The 20,178-nt window shown below is 40.1% G+C and overlaps 2 protein-coding genes across 3 annotated transcripts; both read left to right on the plus strand.

The window, feature by feature from the left end:
* The first annotated feature begins 315 nt into the window (after window positions 1–315).
* Window positions 316–13,338, plus strand: tut7 (terminal uridylyl transferase 7). Of its 2 annotated transcripts, none has more exons than XM_034117987.1 (29): window positions 316–403; window positions 1,277–1,688; window positions 1,978–2,132; window positions 2,647–2,763; window positions 2,912–3,089; window positions 3,274–3,362; window positions 3,879–3,930; window positions 4,047–4,116; window positions 4,323–4,449; window positions 4,540–4,659; window positions 4,768–4,896; window positions 5,109–5,286; window positions 5,543–6,222; window positions 6,358–6,508; window positions 6,781–6,867; window positions 7,031–7,131; window positions 7,418–7,475; window positions 7,634–7,737; window positions 7,835–7,924; window positions 8,712–8,825; window positions 9,057–9,134; window positions 9,251–9,428; window positions 9,731–9,778; window positions 9,870–9,961; window positions 10,053–10,168; window positions 10,275–10,465; window positions 10,646–10,719; window positions 10,836–10,902; window positions 11,574–13,338. In XM_034117987.1, exons 2-29 carry the CDS (start codon window positions 1,298–1,300, stop codon window positions 11,630–11,632), a joined length of 3,894 nt encoding a protein of 1,297 aa, XP_033973878.1. In that variant the 5' UTR covers window positions 316–403; window positions 1,277–1,297; the 3' UTR covers window positions 11,633–13,338. The 2 variants fall into 2 exon arrangements, with proteins under 2 accessions (XP_033973878.1, XP_033973879.1); XM_034117988.1 differs by having other exon boundaries at window positions 318–403; window positions 1,280–1,688.
* A 392-nt stretch (window positions 13,339–13,730) lies between these two features.
* isca1 (iron-sulfur cluster assembly 1) lies at window positions 13,731–18,437 on the plus strand. The gene is made up of 4 exons (XM_034118706.1): window positions 13,731–13,858; window positions 16,242–16,295; window positions 16,723–16,828; window positions 17,646–18,437. The coding sequence occupies exons 1-4, from the start codon at window positions 13,778–13,780 to the stop codon at window positions 17,792–17,794; spliced, it is 390 nt and encodes a 129-aa protein (XP_033974597.1). The 5' UTR covers window positions 13,731–13,777; the 3' UTR covers window positions 17,795–18,437.
* Window positions 18,438–20,178: the final 1,741 nt, after the last annotated feature.

The following is a 20,178-nucleotide window of genomic DNA, read 5'->3' on the forward strand; positions in this document are numbered from 1 at the left end:
ATTTAAATGTATTGTTTGTAAAAATATGGTTTTCCTACTATTTTTGTACCAAACAGTTTTATTATATTCAGAGTTATTATTCTCAAAATAGTAGCCTAACAAGTGGAAAACAACCGTGGGGGGAGACAGAGGCTATGTCATTGTTTATCCATTGGCATTCCAGTAACCTCATCCACAACTGGTTTCAGACATTTTCTACACTTTGCTTCAGATTGCTGAAGAGATGTAGGCCTAATTAAATATTAGTGATACTTCTAACAGTTCAAATTATATTGTCTACTAACATTCAGAGCGACCTGTCCTGGGTTTGCTGTGGGCGGAACTACAAAACAGACGTACGTCATCTTTCAAACTCCAGTGCAAGACGAGCGCTTCAAGTATGCCCTCTGCAGACGTACACAAGGTATTTTAATGACTTTATTATTCGTTGCAGATCATTTTGGCTTATATTTTACTAATCGCTGCATTTGACGCCGTTGCAGATTGAGCAGTTTGAAGGAAACTATGAAATAAACATTAATGCTAGCTGTTGTTAGCTGTGTAGCTACCGTTAGCTGTCCTAGCTGGTAAGCTAAATAGGCAACGATAACGTGAGCTGGTTGTGCTTTATATGTAAGCTAACGTTAAATAAGGTGACTAACACTTATTTGTTGACGGTGGGTTAGCTACATGCGTGATGAAGTGATACGCCGTCAATTAAAGAAATAAGAAGAAGTAAGGTTACTGGGAAATCAGACTGCATACGCTAGTGAGCTAGCTTGAGCTAACACCATGCAAAACAAGCTTCCGAAGTCCGCCTGTGTTAAGTTAGTTAGCTAACCTTAGTGTTTGCAATGTAACTTTAGTCACCTCAATCAACCCTACGGTGATGTTATACCAGTAAGATAGATGTTTGGTAACATGAGAATCATCATGCTATTAAGGTTAGGTTTTCCACGGGTTTCACATCCGTAGTTTAGTACTGTCATGTTTCACAGCTACAATAAAAGTTAGTTAACGGTTAACCTGAGTTTTCAGTGGGACAAGTTACACGGGGCTAAAATGACACAATTTATCATCAGATATCTGTTGGCTCCACTTACTAAGCTTGAAATTGTAGCTGTGTTTTATTTAGCTGCAAAGTTGTGCAACAGTCTGGTCTGAAATACACGATGTGATGTGAAAGCTTTGAGCAGAACAAATGCAAATAATACTTGCTTCTTCTCCAAAATAAAGTGCATGTCGGAATGTTTTAAAAAATGTGGATTTTTTCATATTAACTGAACATTTCTTCCAGCAGTTTTAGCAAAAGTGAACCATGGAAAATTCAGGCAGGCCTTACCGGGGTAGGCAAGGCGGATGGGAGAGAGGATCAGGAGCAGGAGCAGAGAGAGCAGAACCCTGGAGGACCCCGGACCAGGGTCGAGGACAGAATTACAGATCGGAGGGAGGCAAGAACCAGGGCGGACCCTACCGGGCCAGTCCCAAGAAGGGAGGAATGGGGCCCATGGGCTACTCCCCTGGTGGATTCAGAGGTGGTCACAGCCCCTCACAAAAGGATGACCCTCGGTGGTCCTCGGGTCCTGAGAACAGTGGTGGGACACGAGAGGAAAACTGGAGAGAGCGCTCCCAGCAACAATGGAGGAGAAGTAACCAGGGAGAAGGGCCAAGGGACGACCGGGAGCAGGGAGGGAGAGATGAAAATGATGGTAATGCTCTTAAAGCAGATGTGGTTTAATAAGCCAGAGTGGGACAGTTTTAAGATTATCCCCACTTAACCAAGTTATAATGCAGCCGTCTCTATTGACACCTTAAAATAAGGTGCTTCCTGATCCAGTTAAGAGTGATCAGTGCTAATAATAAAGCTTGAGTCTGACTGAAGGCTAGTACTCCATCATCCATGATGTATAAATGCAATGTAATGTATACACATTAATGATAACATTAATGATAACTTCCACGAAACTTGTTTACCACATGTATTTTTTCTTTCCAAAGGGAGGAGACGGAGAAACAGAAACAAGAATAGAGCTTATGCTGAAGAGAACATGGGCCCTCTGATTGACGAGTCCACCCTCTCAGCCAAAGAGCTGCAAACCCTTCGACAGGCAGAGAAGCGGCTTAACAAAGATGAGATCTACAGCCTGAAGAAGGTACAGGATCTATGTGATAACCCACAAATACAGTCTTGTGTTTATACGCTTTCGCTGAAATTATAAATAGATAAAAATGTATCTGCAAATATTTGATAATTGATTCTGTGCTCCAGTCATAATTCGAGCGGATGTGACAAAAAAAATGGGGTTTCCCCAGTTCTTATATGTGAGAATTTGCTGCTTTTCTTGATATTGCAGAGTTGCACATTTTTATATGGGTATTAAACTGTTGGTCAGACAAAAAAGGCCTTAAAATAATTTGTGTTTGGGTGTCTTTCCCTGTTTTGTGATGATTTATACCAAACGAACAGGCAATGCAGAAGTTGCAGCACTAATGTGCTTTGATAGTTTTGTTTTTTGTACATGACTAGGACTACTTTATTTTAATTGTTTCATAAAGAATGTGTGAAGTCTTTATGGGGCACAGATGAGCTAAGAATATCCATAAAAGTGTAACTATTTCAGCCTTTGTCTGATCTCTGAACTTTCCTCCTTCTTTCTAATGGTTCAGAGGTCCCACAGCAACCCCAGTGCACTTTACACTTGCTCTCTGTGTGACGTCCTGCTGGACTCTGTGTCTGACGCTTACAGACATATCAGAGACAAACGGCACAAGAAGAGGGCCAGGGTAAGAAACAGTGTTATTATGCAAATCACAGTGATGATTATAACAGTAAACGTTTGTAGACGGGTGATGCTAATGTACTCTCATGGGACAATATTCTTTTGCACTTAAAATTGTGTTGACGCTCTTTTTTTCCTGTTTGTGTTTATAGGAGAGGCAAGAGCAGGTGATGCTCACTGAGATTCTGCCTCCTGGTCCAGAGCTGATCAGTGCAGTGAGTGCAGCATTAGAGGAGGTTGTCCGGGAACATGGGATGAATGACCAAGATGTTGAGATGAGACAATGTGTTGTCTCCATGATGCAAGACCTCCTTCTGTCCGTCCTGCCTGGTAGGTCACCTGGGGATGAAATGTGTCTTAGGTAGCCATGAGACATGACCTGATTCCTTCATGAGTGGTGATTTTGCTGTGTAGAAAGCAAGCTGTTGGCTCTTATGCTTTACTTAAGTTTATTATTTTGTGATGTACATTCTAATGTCAACAACTGTATTCCCTCTCTTTCTATCATCTGTAGAGATCAGGCTCAGGCTATATGGATCCTCCTGCACCAAGTTTGGATTTAAGGATGCTGACGTCAATATTGACATTCAGTATCCGCCTCATGTGAGTAGCCCAGTGTGAATTAGAAGTGCAACGGATCATAGAACTTGCGCTTCACATCATGTTGCATTTTTTTGTTTAGTTTTCAGTTTTTTTTGGCTCAGCTGAAAGAAGGCTGCTAAACAAGGCTCTAGAATAACCCTTTAAACAATTTTCCTGAAAAATGAAACTATCCCAAATTGTGTACAAAAATTGAAATATTATCCAACATCCTTAATGTTGTTAATGTCCTCTATAGTGGTTATGTACATAAAGATACACAATTCAAATGATAAGAAAATGATCTAACTTTATTTTCACACTTTAAATTAGTGGAATGAATATTGTGTATATATGTGCAGTTTGAAAAGACTGTAGCGCTTCAGAATTGTTCATATTGCTGTTGGATATTTATTAACACCACTTCATGGTAATGAATTAGAGAATTGTATAGTTATGACAATATTTAAATCGCTATTATTTTGCACCTTTTCTATATTGTATATCTGTATTAAGACTTAAAGTGGAATGTATTTGCAGATGCATCAGCCAGACGTCTTGTTGCTGGTCAAGGAGAGCCTCTCTGTGAGCCGTGAGTCACCTCTTTGTTTATTTAAGCGCAATATTTGTCTTTGTTAAAACCATATCAAACGTAATACCAGACTGTCATGGAAGTTTTAAATGGAACATGTCTTGTTGTGTCCTCAGCTATTTTCGTTGATATGGAAGCTGATTTCCATGCCAGGGTGCCTGTGGTCATGTGCAAAGAGAAAAAGAGGTTGGTATAGATTTGCTTGTCCACTTCATGTGTTAAACTCTGAATGATCTTTTGTTATTCCGTTTTATCAGGACGTTATGAAACTACAGAAATGCGTTTTCTTACATGTAAAGAGAGAAAAAAATGGATTGACAACTGTTCATATCAGGGTTACATTACAACACACACATGAGCAGTAAATTGAAACTGTTATCTTTTCTCAACAGTGGCCTCACCTGCAGAGTGAGTGCTGGGAATGAAAACGCGTTCCAGACCACCTCCTATCTTTCTGCTCTGTCCAGTCAGGAGCCCCTTCTCCTCCCACTGGTTCTGGGCCTAAGACGCTGGGCAAAGGTATGTCTCCAGTTGTGACACTGTTAGCTCATATGATACACACAACAGAAAATAATGGTGTTTTAAGCCTAAAATTCTTTGGTAAAACAGATCTGTGATATCGACCGTGCAGAGGAAGGTGGGCTGCCCCCGTACGTCTTCGCCCTCATGGTTATCTACTTCTTACAGCAGCGCAAAGAGTCCCTCTTGCCAACCTACCTGAAACAAGAGGTCTGCTTTTATGTTCACCTTGAGCTTGAAATGGAATATAGAGAAATAATATCAGTATTGGTCATTTTTGTAGTTTAATCTAATCACCTGATTTTCTTCATTTTTTAGATTAAGGTGTTTTCACTGAGCAGGCTGTCAGACTTCAACCTCACACACACAGAGGATGGTCACGTACACTGGGCTTACACCCCTGCCTCTAAAGAACAGCCAGCAGAGGGCTCCTGTATTAAAGGAAAGGTAATCATGACAACACTTCCTCATTTTTTTGAAGTTTGTGATCACAATTGTATAGTTTTAATGATGAATATGCTGTTCCTAGAAGTTTTTGTTATCATTGTTTCACTACTGTAAAGGCTGGAACTTTATATAACCATGGGTTTCATAGTATGATGTTTTTAATCCGCTCTCACTGACACCTGAAAGTTTGTAATATCTGTGATTTCTTGCAGGTTCCCCTGGTGTTCCAGAGCCCTCACCCGCCAGTGGAAGTTGGGCTTCTCTGGGTGGAAATGCTCCGCTTCTACTCACTGGAGTTTGACCTGGCTGATAAAGTAATCAGTGTGCGGACCAGCCCTGTCCTCTCTCGAGAGCTGAAAGACTGGCCAAAGAAACGTATCGCCGTGGAGGGTCAGAATCGTTCTTATTTTGTAGTCTGAATTTAGGTTTTTGCACTAAAAATCACTATTAGAGCTACGCTAATTCCGTGGTTGAAATAAAGAAGCAGCGAGTAAAATATATTATTGGTGCGGTTCTGGGGTTTTGTTGACTTCCCAGCCTTAGAGTTGTTACTATGATTCTATAACATTTTTAAAAACTCTTGTGTTTACTATTTATAACTCTTACAAGGTTTAACTTTCAGTACTATCTCTGTTTCTGTGTTCAGACCCATTTTCTGTGAAGAGGAATGTGGCTCGCACCGTGAACAGCCAGCAAATGTACGAGTACATCGTCCACTGCCTCAAGAACACCTACAAGTACTTTGCCCTGCCACTCAACACGCCAGCTGCTAATCTCAAGACAAAGGCACAGCGTGGAGGGGCAAACGCAGAGGCTTCCAATGCATCGGATATCACATCAGATTTCAGTGAGCTCAGCGTCCAGTCACAACCTGCAGATCAACCTAAAGCTGGAGAAAACGGCCCTGAAGACTCCGATTGCATTATTGAAGAAGAAGAGGAAGTTGAAGAATTCAGTGACTCGGATGAAGAACGAGAGAAGGAAAAAGTTGACCAGGGTAAAAGCAGTCTCTCTGAGGATGACGAGGATGAGGATAACAATGAGGGAGCACATAACAGACATCACCTGGACAGCTTCACCACAGAGGATGAGGACATTTTTCCCGTGGACGAGATCTCAGGGGACGAGCTGTTGTCTGATGAGGAGGGTCCGGATCTGGACACACCGGGTTCAATGGATGACGAAGAGGTGGACATGGAACCTGTGAGCCCCTCACCAGCAACTTTATCAGAGGATGCAGTTAAGGATCAGAGCGCAGAAAATAAAAACCAACAGAAGAAGAAGCAGACCTATGTGTTCACCAAACAAGCGTTCACCAGGGGAAAGGTAGGTCTTACATTTGTATTAATACATTCTACTTTTGCAAGCAACATTCTTAATATGTATGAAAATGAATACAACATTTCAAACGTAAGAGCTTGTGTCCATCATCTAGGCTTAACTTCTCCCAATCTCCCTTAGTCCCACATGGTCGTGTGCAGCTTGTGCAAGCGCGACGGACATCTGAAGAAAGACTGTCCCGAAGATTTCAAGAAAGTGGAGCTGGATCCTTTGCCCTCAATGACACCAGAGTTTCTCGGTGTCCTCAACAAAGTCTGTGAACAGTGCTTCAGTGAGTATTATGTGATTTCAGAAATATTAAGAGATGATGAGATTATTATTGGATAGATTTTTATTGTGATACCAAGTATTTTTCTTCTTTTGGGTCGGGTTCAGTAAATAGTTGCATTCATATAAAATAAGTCAAACGTATTATTGATGTTTGCACATGTTTCCTATGACATCTTCTTCATTTCAGTTTGGGGAAATCATTCAAATAAAGTGTAGGACTTGGGTCAGATCTGAGGATGACTCTTTTTTTTTTTCTTCTTCTTTTGTTTTTAGCTGACTTCGCCCCTGATGAGCTGGAAGTGGGTGTTAGAGAGCACATCCTTCAAGACCTGGAGACCTTTGTCAGGCGGCAGTATGCAGGTGAAGGAAACCACCGTGTGCACTGTTCAGCATCTTTCATTTTGTACAATTTAAACTAACATAACACTGCATGACACTGTATTTCGTTTACTTTCATATTAACAACTCGTATTTTGGAACAGAATGCACTGATGATTAACTCAACATGTTTTCTGATGGACAGGAGCCCGGCTACAACTGTTTGGATCATCAAAAAATGGCTATGGCTTCAGGCAGAGTGACCTAGACATCTGCATGGTGCTGGAGGGGCAGGAGACAATGGATGTAAGCTATCTGTTTAATTATGGGATGTCATTTTTGAAAGTTATTTAAGTGTGGTGACATGACAAAGGTCCTACTTTCAGATGCTTGCATGAGTGTAGTTCATTAATGGATAGAAACATAACAAATCATTTTGGTTGGTATACAGTGTTTCTGCTTTAATCATTGAGGAATAAACACGATGAGGTTGGTGGATGTTGAAGTTATTGGTAATAGTGAATTGTCATGAGGTTTATTGTAATCTCTAAATCCATCAAAAAGTAATGATTTTCATCAATTGCTTCCACAGGACATTGACTGCATCAGCATAATCGAAAGCTTAGCGAGGATGCTGAGGAAACACCCAGGTTAGAAAGATGCTGATTTATTTTATTATGTTTCATTTGGTCAATAAAGTACTTTTGTTTCTATTGTGAGGTTATATTAACAAGCCATTTTCAGAAGTAAAAATGCAGAGTGTCAATGCATCCTTTTACACGTTTCCATATCTGCACCCCGTCACCAGGCCTGAAGAACATCCTGCCCATCACCACAGCAAAAGTGCCCATCGTGAAGTTCTACCATGTTCGCACCGGCCTGGAGGGCGACATCAGCCTCTACAACACTCTGGTGGGGCTCTTTCTTCTTGCCATCTGTTACACCTGTATACATTTGCTATTGAATAACTTTCTTATTCATATAATGGCTTGCCATCCTTTTTTTTTAGGCCCTGCACAACACACACCTGTTGGCTTCCTATGCTGCCATCGACAGAAGAGTGAAGATCCTCTGTTATGTCATGAAGGTTTTCGCCAAGGTGAGTGTGCCGAAGACGTGTTTGAATAGGCGCGTTCACACCGGAGTACTTTTCCCCGTACTTTTCCCGTTTAGTTCCATTAATACCCCTTATGTCGCGTTCACACCAAAAAGAGTACTTAGTGCCGGGAACTTTTACCCCCATTTTTAGTGCCTGCTGAGAGATGGTACTATCCTGGGGGGAAAAAAGTGCCCCAGTTCTGATTGGCTGGGCGAATTGCAAACCACGCCCCGTAAAACTCTGAAATGTTTTGTAGAGCTGCCATTTTATTATCCTCGCATTAGCATTATTAGCATTAGCATTCGCCCAGCGCACAAACGCAGAGAGACTAACTTATGGCAACACAAAAGAAAACATGGGAGCGGTGGAGATGAGGAGGTGTCGGCGTTCTGGCGATTTACTCGGAAGGCTTCAGTAGAAGCTGCTGGGACTCCCAGCAGCTTCTACTGAAGCCAGTCCCTAACTCCGGGGACTTCCGGCCGGGGACTTCGGGTGGCAGTATCTATACATCCATGGGCAGTATACGCCGTGAAGTTGTTTGCGGCCTGCCAGTAAACCCAAAGCAGAAGAAGACGAGGTGACGTCAGCGGCTAATTTGCGTAATCTTCCCTCAGGGAACTTATTCCGGTGTGAACGCGATCGGCTCTTAGTTCCATAGGGGAACTAAGTGCTGGGAACTAAGTGCGGCAAAGTACTTGGTGTGAACGCGGCTTATGTCTCCAGGGTCATATATTAATATTATATTGTTTTACTGTATCACCATACTTTTTTGTTTGTCCCATTACAGATGTGTGACATTGGCGATGCTTCACGCGGCAGTCTCTCGTCCTACGCTTACACCCTCATGGTGCTGTTCTTTCTCCAGCAGAGAAACCCACCAGTTATCCCGGTGCTGCAAGAGGTACAAGTGACATGTTTGTTAAAAAAAAGAAATGGGTTAAAATGTATGTTTACTTATTACCCTATCCCACAAACTTAGATCAATGTGTAGGAATCTAAACTACCTAAAATCGCAGACTTACTCACACGTTTGAAATGATTTGATATTTTGCATCCCAAACGCTAGACTGAAGCATTTCTTACATTATTCCCAAGACACTCTACATTTTCAATTTCTCAACTTTTGTTGCAGATTTACGATGGAAAGAAGAAGCCGGAGGTGCTAGTTGATGACTGGAACGTGTACTTCTTTGATGATTTAAAAACGCTTGTGAGTGTTTTGGATATTAACATATTGTGTCTTAGTGCCTCTGTGAAAATTGTTGTCAATATGCATATCACAGCGTGCCCTAAATATAGACCAATCCTGTCCTTTGCCACCTGCAGCCCAGTCGCTGGCCACAGGGTGGGGGGAATACTGAGACGGTGGGGGAGCTGTGGCTCGGCCTGCTCCGCTTTTACACCGAGGACTTCGACTTCAGAGAGCAAGTGATCTGTAACCGTCTGCACAACTGCCTCACCACCTTCAACAAGCAGTGGACGTCCAAATACATCGTCATTGAAGGTCAGCTCAGGGTCCAGACTTGTACAATTAAATTATAACACAGAATCATATGAGTATTATTCCACTGGGTAGATGCAAGGGAGTTTTTATCCTGGCTTAAACACCATCAAGTGGAAATAATAGTTTTGTCACTTTGGAATCATTAATACATCCTGCTGTCTATCCAATTTGTTAACTCCACATCACTATTACCTATTAGTATTGTGGAATTTGTTTTCTGAATTCAAAGGTTCAAGAGGCTTCTTTGAAATATCTTCTAATTTGTCATTTGTTTTGCTTTCCCTCCTCTGTTCAAATCCCAGATCCGTTTGACCTGAATCATAATCTCGGTGCTGGCCTGTCCAGGAAAAGTATGCTTATTTCTGTCTGTATCTACTGTTGTCTCAATGTCTTTGTCTCTGGTTGCTTATCTAATATAATGTTTTTTTTTCACCAAATCAGTGACTAACTTCATCATGAAGGCCTTCATCAACGGCAGGACAGTGTTTGGCACACCAGTCAAAGCTTTCCCTCCTGTGTACCCCAGCAAGATGGTTAGTGTTTGCTGTCTGAACACCACAGTTGCAGGTTTTGGTGGACTTGCCTCAGATTTGTCTCACAATGATTTGTTCTTATTCCTCCCAGGAGTATTTCTTTGATCCTGAAGTTCTCACTGAGGGAGAAGTGGCTCCAAATGACCGCTGCTGCCGCATCTGTGGCAAGATCGGCCACTTCATGAAAGACTGTCCCCTGCGCAAAAAGTACGTATAATCACATGTCTGATTTGGCCCTGTGATGATAAATGTTTTTTCTTCACCATCTATCATGCTACATGTTTTTATAATGTTTTGGATAATTGTATCCCAGGTCCAGGCACAGAAGGGACTCTGAGAAAAGGCCAGATCACATGAGAGACACAGCTGAGGACGGCAAGGACCAGGGCAGACACAGGGGTGAGCACTGGAGGAAAAGGGATGCACAGGAAGTGCGCTGCTGCTTCCTGTGTGGATCAAGTTCCCACATCAAGAAGGACTGTCAGCTGTACAGAAGCCCTGCAGGTATGATTCTTTTTTCTATGGCATTAAGGCCTTCCAAAATACATTTGTTTTAACTCCATAGTTGAACTTGTTAGTTAATGTCCTTTGGTTTCTATTGCATTAAGAAATATCAAATCTTATGCATTGATGTTAATAAAGATTGAAAGGGCGCAATTGACGCTTCTTTTTTTCATTTGGTAGGAAATGCCAGGATGGATGGCTTTTCTTCCACCTCTTCAGGCCACTTGAGGAATGTGAGAGAAAAGGAGAGACAGGTATGATATCCGTTTGTCACAGCCAATGATTCATATTCTTGAAACATGTTTCTTCTAACAGAGACAGCTTATGCCCACTACTATACCTGTGCCTCTGTTTATCTCCCCTTTTCCAGGGTTCACCTTTACAAGAAGAGAAAAAGAAGAGAAAACCACAGAATGTGATATTAAGTCCACAAGCGGGTATGTACAAAGAAATTGCTTAAATGTTTAGATCCTTAGGGAATCAACGTTTCATTCTGATGGTACCAGTTTGTGAATGTATAGGCTAACTAATTAAACACTGATTGGAAAATGTATGAAGTACTCCTCTTCCATCAGAACACATTATGGGGCAGCTTTCTCTTGAACACAAATTGTCAGACCATATTTGCTTTATTTTTATTCGTACACCCCCGGTGATTAATTTAGGGAGACAAAGTGCTCTGTACTTTGAGCTGATATTGGTCTCGGTAAAAACTGTTGACAGGGTTTGGTTTTTTATTTTGGTCCACTTTTCTTAGGGCTGTTGAGAAGAGAAAACGAAAGCAAGACGCAGGTTCAGGTCTATCTATCTTCCTCTGAACTCTAGTTGCTAAAGATTAGCATTTTGTTCCTGTTGTGTTCAGTTGCTTTCTATATAGTCAACATATTCTTTATGCGATCTAACTTGTAACCTGAAATGGGTTTTTTGCAAATAAAGCGTAAAATAAAGAAAATCCAGCGTTCAGTTTATTAGGTTGAGGCATCATGTTCTGTTTTGTTTTGTTATTTAGCCTGATAAGATGGATGTTTTTTTTATAACGGGTGCTCTGGTGCAGGTTGAAAATATGTTTTTGAATCAATTTTGACAATTGCTTTCTGGTCTATTTCAGGTAGTTTAGCCTCCCGAAATGCGGGTCGCTCTGGTCACAGGAAGAGTCCGGTGGAATGAGCAGCAGCTGTGGCTACACAAGCCACAAGGTTATTCTCTTGTCCAGGCAGAAAGCAACCCAAAGTCTCAGAAACCATTGAATCTCAATGGGACTGTTGGGCCAATGGGAGCCTGTTAAAAGCCAAAGCCAGGACGCCTTGACTTGAAGCCAAATAGGGCCTTTTTATGTGTTTCCCCCCCCTACCCCACCCCAAAGCTGTCCTCCCTGGAGGAGCTTTTTAAATCTTTCATTTTAACAAGAGAAGCCATTATGCATGCACCTCATGTCTGTTTGCCTACACTGCCAGTCAAGTTTGTTTTATACTTATTACATTGCGGATTTAGTTTAGAATCTCTTAAATTATAATAAGTAAGTTATTTAGAGGTGTCAAGTTCATGTCTAATAGTTCATTTTCTCAACGTAATAGTCCATATTTTGTAGACTACAATACATTTGTGTTATACTTGATGCTAACCTTTTTTTGTCAGTATTGGCAACTGTCGTCACAGTAAGGTAAGACCAAGTGTCCATAAGCACTGATACAGCTGTAACACAAAGGGTCATGGTTTAGTGTTTTGACTGCTACCTTAAAGCGACTTAAGCTCAGTTTAGCTCACCTCAGATGTTTGAGATTCAACTCAAAAAATTACAGTAAAGGTTATGTGAAAATGTTCATTGGCAGTGTACGTAGTGGCAAGGATCTTTTTTATTTTTTATTTTTTTAACCACATTTTCTTTGAAATCCTGTTAATTTGTCCTGCACTGACGTCCATCAGTCCGTCTCTTCTTCAGCCTAGCAAATCTATCGAAAGTTTTTATGTTGGAGAAACCACCCTGTACATATTTTTTCAGGATCATAGTTTTATTTTTGGTGATTGCTGATCCACCCCTATTACATAGATACATGCCCCTCAACTGCCTATGTTAACAGAAGGACAGTGAAACTGTGCTGTCCTCTGCTTATCCTGACCTGTATGTGTCACCACAAATGCTAGGAAGCGTTGTAACATTAGTGCAAGAACATAACGTTGAGAGAGCATGACAAAAAGTGTCATGCTTACACAAAACTAGAGGTAATCTCAGTTAAGTGAAGACATAAATGTATTTATTTACCACAAAAGCTTCATTTTGTTGTAATGGTGCCACATATTGGTAGCTGCACTGTGTGAGGGTACATGCCCTTAAATTATGTTGCTGCTAGTTTAATGTCTCAAAGACCTGCTTATCATTCAACTTCATAGATGGACTATCTGGCTTTATTGTTGTCCTATAATGGCTGAATTTGATTAGAAGAAATGTGTTGTTGGTGGTATTGTAATCAAACTTTCTCATTTTAAAGTAGCTTTGTTTTAATGCCAGCTTTATTGGATATCTTTTGTTGGGACTCAATGAGAGGTTTAGTTTGTTTTTAAGTAACCCCAATCCTGCCAGGAAAAGTCGGCTTGCAATCCAGTTTGTGTCTCAAAGAACTCATTAAACTCAAAATCCAAACCCAGTGTGGAATATTTTTTGAATACAATTGTTTTGTCTCAAAACAATGATTAGATGTCAAACTGTCAATGCATTTGGGGAACACAACCTCTGATAAAACGGGCAACACTGATATGATATGATAACTATTTGTTTTTCCTTCCGTCTTTGCTTATTACATTTTTGCCAATACAGCAGCTAAATAACACAACAACTGTCACAATAATATATTTTACAATAAACTGGACTGGTTCTGTGTTATTACACGAGTAATTATTTGATTATTCAGTTTTATTATATTTTTGTCAGAAGTAGTAAAGTTAGTCCAAGCTAGTCACTGTGTCATGTTTACAAGAAGACTTTTTTGCCACAAACAATTGCCCAATGGAGTATGTGTAAGTTATGTATCGACCTTGGAAACTTTGGGTAGGCAAACAACGCTGGTTTAAAGTAATGTTTTATGAAGTACCTCATTGTACAAGAATACAACGAAACAATCCACTCAAGTGCCCAGAGACGCATAAAGTAATAACTAAGTAGGTTACACAACGAATAGATGTTTATCAGTGAGCCCATTGGCTGAAACATCTGTCCGTCATAGTTTTAGCCAATCGTTGACGGTCTCATTATTTTGGACGGTTGGCCATTTTCTTACGCGCTTGCGCAATTCAATGTTGTGATTTTACTGAAGCAACATGTCTGCCTCCATGGTGCGAGCGACCGTCCGAGCGGTCAGCAAAAGAAGGATTCTGCCTACAAGAGCCGCACTGACACTGGTAAGTCATTAGCTTTGTTAATAAACGCACATTAAACAGTTTTCTTCGCATTCAATACATGTTAATACACAAAGTGTGGCGTTAACATCCTGCGCCCGTGAACGTTACGTGATCCAGCATTAGGTAAGCTAGCTAACCTTCTGTCACTTGAACGCTCCACGCAGTAAAGTACAACCTTTGCCGAGCTTTCCTGCAACATAACATGTCAGCTTGTTGATGTTCCTATATCTGTTTTAGCCACACAAGGGTGGTTATACAATCACTCGGTCCTAAGAATATAACTGGCCTTGGCTGAACTAGATGCTAACCTTTGCTAAGCTAAGTTGTTGGGTAATGTGCTTTTGTTCAGCTACAGTTAGCCGCATATTAATATTTTGACATCTATAGAAATCTTTAGGGAATATTTGGCATCCATGTGGGCAATATATGTTATAGATGTGAGCAGATCTGATGGGTGATTTATTAAAGTTCAGAGTAAACGAGTTGAGGCACAGATGCTATGGGGCACAAGGGCTTCCTCAATATTCAATATTATGTTAATCTGCTTAATGACCGAGAAGAAGATAATGCTGTCTGTAGATGCTTTTTACGATGTTTAGATGTTTGTTCTGTCACTGTGCTGCTGCCTATCTTGGCCAGGACTCTCTTGAAAATCTCAACGAAACCTTCCTTCTTAAATAAAGGTTAAAAAAAACAACCCAGCTCAATCATTGCATGTTGCCCTCGTCAAACCGACATTTACTGTCACTCTTCACTGTTGTTAGCTGACGACTAAAGGAAATAATCGTTTGTGGCAGATCACACAATGTTGTTTTTAAATGTAAACTAATAGATTCAGGGTAGCAATTTGTCAGTGCACAATGACTGTTTGTTATAATGGGCGGGATAAAACTGTTCTGATGTTTAATATCAGCCTGGCGAGCCTGCTGTTGGTGTTGTTGCCAGATAATGTGTGCACTGGTGGTCCGAGCTGATAAAAGATAGAGTGCCGAGCAGGGACGTGCATAGACATTTGGAGGGGCTATTGCTCTAAACTGGAAAAAGGGCCTCTAATTACTTATTTATTTAGTATTTCATAACTTAATAACAGAGGTGGTCAAACTGAAGTCGAGACATGGCAGAAATCCTACAATGAAGCGGGACAGTGAAGTGTTCTCTGAGAGGGCGATCAAGAAAAGAGAGCGAGCGGCCCCGTTGAGGTAGTTTACAGAGTAAAAGACACAGAAGCACAATAACATATTTAGGTGTTTTTTTGTTGTAAATAACCGACGGTGTCAAGAGGAAGTAAAGTCCCCTGGTTTGTCCCCTATACTCGAACGCCAGGCAGGGATTTGGTGTGATCATCATAGCCATATGAGGCCGGAGGGCTTTCCTTTGCTTCCAGCTGTCAGATTGTAAACAAAGTCACGTGACTTGGGGCAGATGACAGCGCTGACAAGGTGTGTTTCCCGCAGCGAGACGCTACAATACTAATTGTGGGCTTATCATGTTGATTCGGCCACAATAGAAAAAAACAAAAAACTCTTGCTCTCTCCAGAGGCGCAGGTCAGACAAAAATGGCAAACGGGCTGTTGCCCGGGCAACATTAGCCCGTACCTGTGCACGTCCCTGGTGCCGAGGTAACTGTTAAGAAGTCCCTCAATGACACAGCAGAACATGTGTTATTATAGGTTCCTGTTGTTATTTTCTTTACCTGCCAGGGACTAAAGATAATTATACTCATACCACATGATATAATGGTTAATATTACATCTCATTTATACAATGAGATGGGTTTAGGTTTTCAATACTGGCTGACAGTTTGGTCATTATACAACTGGCTGTCACACATTTGAGATGTGCTGTACATTTGGCATCAGCAGCTCCACTCAGCTTTAAGGGATTAATTAGCACTGTGTGGCTAATAAGATAAGATAAGATGGAACTTTATTTATCCCCTTGGAAATTCATTTGTTTATAGCAGCAACAGTGTCGGAATGAAAAACAGGATTCACACAAGGTAAAGATAAAATAGAATACAAATACAAATAATAATACAGCTAAAGTAACTATTGAAACAAGATATCACAGTAAAAAGTTGAGCATTTTTATGAACATGTTAAATATATTTACATAATGTCCACTCAATTGCACAAGGGGCTACAGGGGTGTGTTATATTGTTATAGTGTTGGTACTTGCCTGGGCAACAGAATGTTCTCACAGTGGGGAGCAAAACTATTCAAAACAGTCATAGAAACCTACACCTGCACCATGGACTGTATGAAGCACATTGAGCAAAAGTATGACAAACAAAAAACAGTTACAGTTTTTTAAACAAAAGCACTGCTTCCATCTGAATCCGATATTGTATTAACCTTTTATCTTCTATTCTGTTTCCTTTAGACTCCATCAGCTGTGAACAGGATCAGTTTTCTGTTGAAGAACAAGCCTGAATTTGTAAGTAACTGATACGACCTTGAACATCATATTGTCAGACAAACAGTGCTGCCACAGGGTGCTGTGTGGTTTTAGGATTACATTTTCAATTTACAATAAATCAAAAATAATGTATACTTATCGGACTGTGTTATCTTAACCTTATATATAATGGAATAATTAGGTTAATCACCCTTTTCACTTCCTATGTGTGTTTTTTAGGCAACATATTTCTCGAAGTAGGATTTTAAAGTACTTTAGTGATATCAAGTGGCAGCAGACGATCATTAAACATCTGTTATTCCACACTGAATTTATTATTTTGCTGTTACCAAACTTGGCCACATTCGCCAGTGGTCAGACAATGTCTCATGCGGCACTGAAAGTAGGGATTTATAATGGATACCTGACAATGAATGGTGATATCGTTGTGTTTGGTTCTTCATAGATCGCTATGAAGGTCGGAGTGAGAACACGTGGCTGTAATGGACTGACCTACACACTGGACTACACCAAGGAAAAAGACAAATCTGATGAGGAAGTACTGCAAGATGGTGAGCCTTATCTCATTGTTTTGCTATCCTTGTAATAAAATGTAAAAGTTGGGGTCAGGAAGCCTGGCAGAACAAAGATCTAATACATTAAACTCTCTTTATTTGTTTACAATGAATTACAGCATAAATTGCTTTTTGCCACGTAGCTTTTTTTTATACTAAAACTAGGTTTGCTGAAGATGGACATGATCAAATTAGGGCTGTCAAAGGCAACCCTTTAATGTCTGTAAGTCGTTTTATTGCCGCTGTATTGTTTGACTCATTGGCATGGGCAGAGGAGAATGAGTTAACATGAGCTGTTATTGCCATGGTGAAACATGATGAGGCTTTCAAGGTCTACAGTAAAACAAAAAAAGAGTACTAAGCATAGGTACATCTTAAAATGATGTGTTCTAACGTAATAATATAAAATGTAGTTTTTGGAGGAACTTGAATATGTACAGTTGTGTGACGGAGATGTTTTTTTTTTAATGAAATCAAATATTGAAATGAATATACACTAATTTATTTGGTATTAAACAGGGGATTGAGACATTTGGAGTTTCACTAGAATTGTTTTTTATTTTAATCAATTGACAGACCTATTTCCATTCTTACACATAGAGGTTTTATTTCAAATTGTGTTTTTTGAATTTGAAGGTTTGTTTTACTGATGGGAACGTGTCATACTCAGTCTATATACTAGACTGTGATATTATGTTAATGTCTGTTTCCTTTTATCTTGTCTTAAATATCATCGTATTGTAACGTTGTATCGTATACTACATTTAGGTAAGCAGTTGCGAGTGGTGACGGCTGTACTGTGCTTCTCTTGCAGGTGTTAGGGTGTTCATAGAGAAGAAGGCTCAGCTGACCCTTCTGGGCACTGAGATGGACTATGTGGAGTCCAAGCTGTCCAGTGAATTTGTCTTCAACAATCCCAACATAAAGGGCACGTGTGGCTGTGGAGAGAGCTTCAACATATGAGCATGGTGGAGCTCCTGTACCCTGTCCTGCCCATAAAGACTGAGACACTGAATGTTGGCGAGGAAGTGGGACATGAGGACATCTGAGATGTGGACGTGCCTGCGCTCCTCTTATACCGCTCTGACTGCAGGCGACTCGCATACACACACACACTTGAGGAGGCCAAGTATTGCATAATAATGCTTAGAGGAGGTTTTTAATACCATCTGTGTAGTAGTCTAAACTATCTTGACTTGTTGATTTTAGGTTCAGATACCTCTCTTTTTTGGCTTGGCTCTGAGTCTAAAAAAAACCTTATAAGACCTCAATAGCAGGACTTTTTTTAATTAAAAGTGATTTGCTACAATTTAAAACTTTCACGCTGTAAGACAGTGTTCTACCACCCAGTGGCAAGTTAGCAGCAGTATGCAAAAGTGGAAAAGCTTTTATGAGTTTGTAAAGTGTATATTTATCTCTCTGTGTAAATATAAATAATGTATCTCCCTTGAACCACGCACACAAGTAAAAAATCACGCACAAAATACATTATTCCCTCACATGAGGTTTATGTTGGTTTCTTATTTATTTGAGAAAAGCCAGGACTTTGTGTTTGTACTGTGCAATATGTCTCTGTACATATGTGATAATAAATAGCTAAATACAGTCATGTGAAATTGTGTGGCCACTGTTTTTAAGTTTTAAATCAGATTTTTAGCTAACTCAAAACAACATTTGAGATCATTATATGAGATTATAATCTCTATTCTTTAGATGATACATTAAAAAAGGGGGTAGCATATGGACATAATGTGAACTGTGACAAATAATATAAAATAGTTTTTAAAAAGTTAGGCAAAATCACATTTCTTTAAAAAAAATCTCGTAGTGTATTATATTAACGATGCATTTGTTATTTCAATCAGGAGAGACTTCATTTTGTTTAAAGAACATTTATTGACACGTCATATGATAAATGTTAAGTCTTTGGGGATTAGACCCCGATCCTGAAATCGTATATCTAAAGGGGGAAATGCAGCCGTGAGCATATAGGGAACCCCCCCAGGGTCTAGACACTGGTGATGATGCTGAAGATCTGGATTTGATGAGGAGATGGGATGAAGAGGAGGTGTGATGAGGTCTTTGGATTAACTCTCCTGGCACTGGATAAGATGAAAGGAGGTGGATGAGGAGGAGGTGGATGGGGAGGAGGCGGGTGCAGGAGAGAGGAGAACCATTTTAAAGTTTGGCTGCAGCACAGTGATTGGCTGCTGGAGAATGAGGTGAATGAAATAGGTTATAGACAACGCCCGTGATGAGCTGATTATATGCAGCTGCGGAGTGAATGTATATATACCCAGTCTTCCTGAAAGAACTTGCGCTGAGATGAACTGTTAATTGGGAGCTTATCTTGTCAATGTAACAAGTAAAATAATCCTTATTTTAATTAGTAGTTATTTCACTTTAAATATTTATTCTGGTATTAACAACGGTAGATTCCTGCGATGGTTATGTGTTTTTGTTCCATATAATAGTTTTTTGGGGAGAAAATGTGGATACTGCTGCTGAAAATACCCTTTGATGACTTTAAAACAACTTTTCAGGTTATTTTGTTCAATTATATGTAGGCTAGTCTTTCTAATAAAAAAATGTGGTATGATGCGCAAAAAATATCCTGCAACATTTCATTCTTTTGTTTATTTGAAATTGAAGGTAATGTTCACATCCATGAAATCTAGTTTTTCCATGCCACATTTACCTCTCCAACCTGAGTTCCTTTTTTAAATCATGGCATTTATTTTTGCAAATCAAATTGAGTTTATTTATTTATTTAAAGAGAGATTGTTGGATGAAGAGACAGGGTGACTTTTGGGTTTGTGCCAGAAAAAACGTAATCATTGGAGAAACCAGGCCAGTTGTCACGGAGATGGCTCAGTTGTTATGGTGAGAGCACAAGTGTTGGAACCAAATGGAAATGTCAACAGGGAAGTAACTAAGGACAAGCAGGTATCATGGTTTTCAAATATATATGTTAATAACCCGTATTTTAGGGTGTTCATCTTCCTGAAGTAACATGTGGCTGCTCTGTTCGATGTTTGAAGGTCCTTCGGGGTCATGGACAATCAAAACAAGGATGGAGATCTGCTGGACAACAGAGAGCCTAATGAGCTCAAGGTAGTTAACAAATGAACACACAGTATTTATTGCTGTATTATAATTTGGCCACATTTTCAAGGTGAACTCTAAAATGTAGTTTAGAGAGATATCATCAATTAGAGTAAAGAAGGATGTGCAGATTGATTTAAAAAAACATATCAACTGTTATACTGTTGTGTTGGCTTAAGTTATCTAGAAAATAACATAATTATTAGGTTTGCTTTTTCCACTTAAGGACTGCTGAACAGGCT

This window comes from Trematomus bernacchii, unplaced genomic scaffold (assembly GCF_902827165.1).
Source record: "Trematomus bernacchii unplaced genomic scaffold, fTreBer1.1, whole genome shotgun sequence".
Lineage (NCBI taxonomy): Eukaryota > Metazoa > Chordata > Actinopteri > Perciformes > Nototheniidae > Trematomus > Trematomus bernacchii.

Coding starts and splice junctions, on each gene's coding strand:
- isca1 (XM_034118706.1), top strand. CDS start 13,778: ATGTCTGCCTCCATGGTGCGAGCGACCGTCCGAGCGGTCAGCAAAAGA. Junction 16,296..16,722: donor TGAAGAACAAGCCTGAATTT/GTAAGTAACTGA, acceptor GGTTCTTCATAG/ATCGCTATGAAGGTCGGAGT. Junction 16,829..17,645: donor TGAGGAAGTACTGCAAGATG/GTGAGCCTTATC, acceptor CTTCTCTTGCAG/GTGTTAGGGTGTTCATAGAG.
- tut7 (XM_034117987.1), top strand. CDS start 1,298: ATGGAAAATTCAGGCAGGCCTTACCGGGGTAGGCAAGGCGGATGGGAG. Junction 7,132..7,417: donor AGGGGCAGGAGACAATGGAT/GTAAGCTATCTG, acceptor TTGCTTCCACAG/GACATTGACTGCATCAGCAT. Junction 10,903..11,573: donor GATATTAAGTCCACAAGCGG/GTATGTACAAAG, acceptor GGTCTATTTCAG/GTAGTTTAGCCTCCCGAAAT.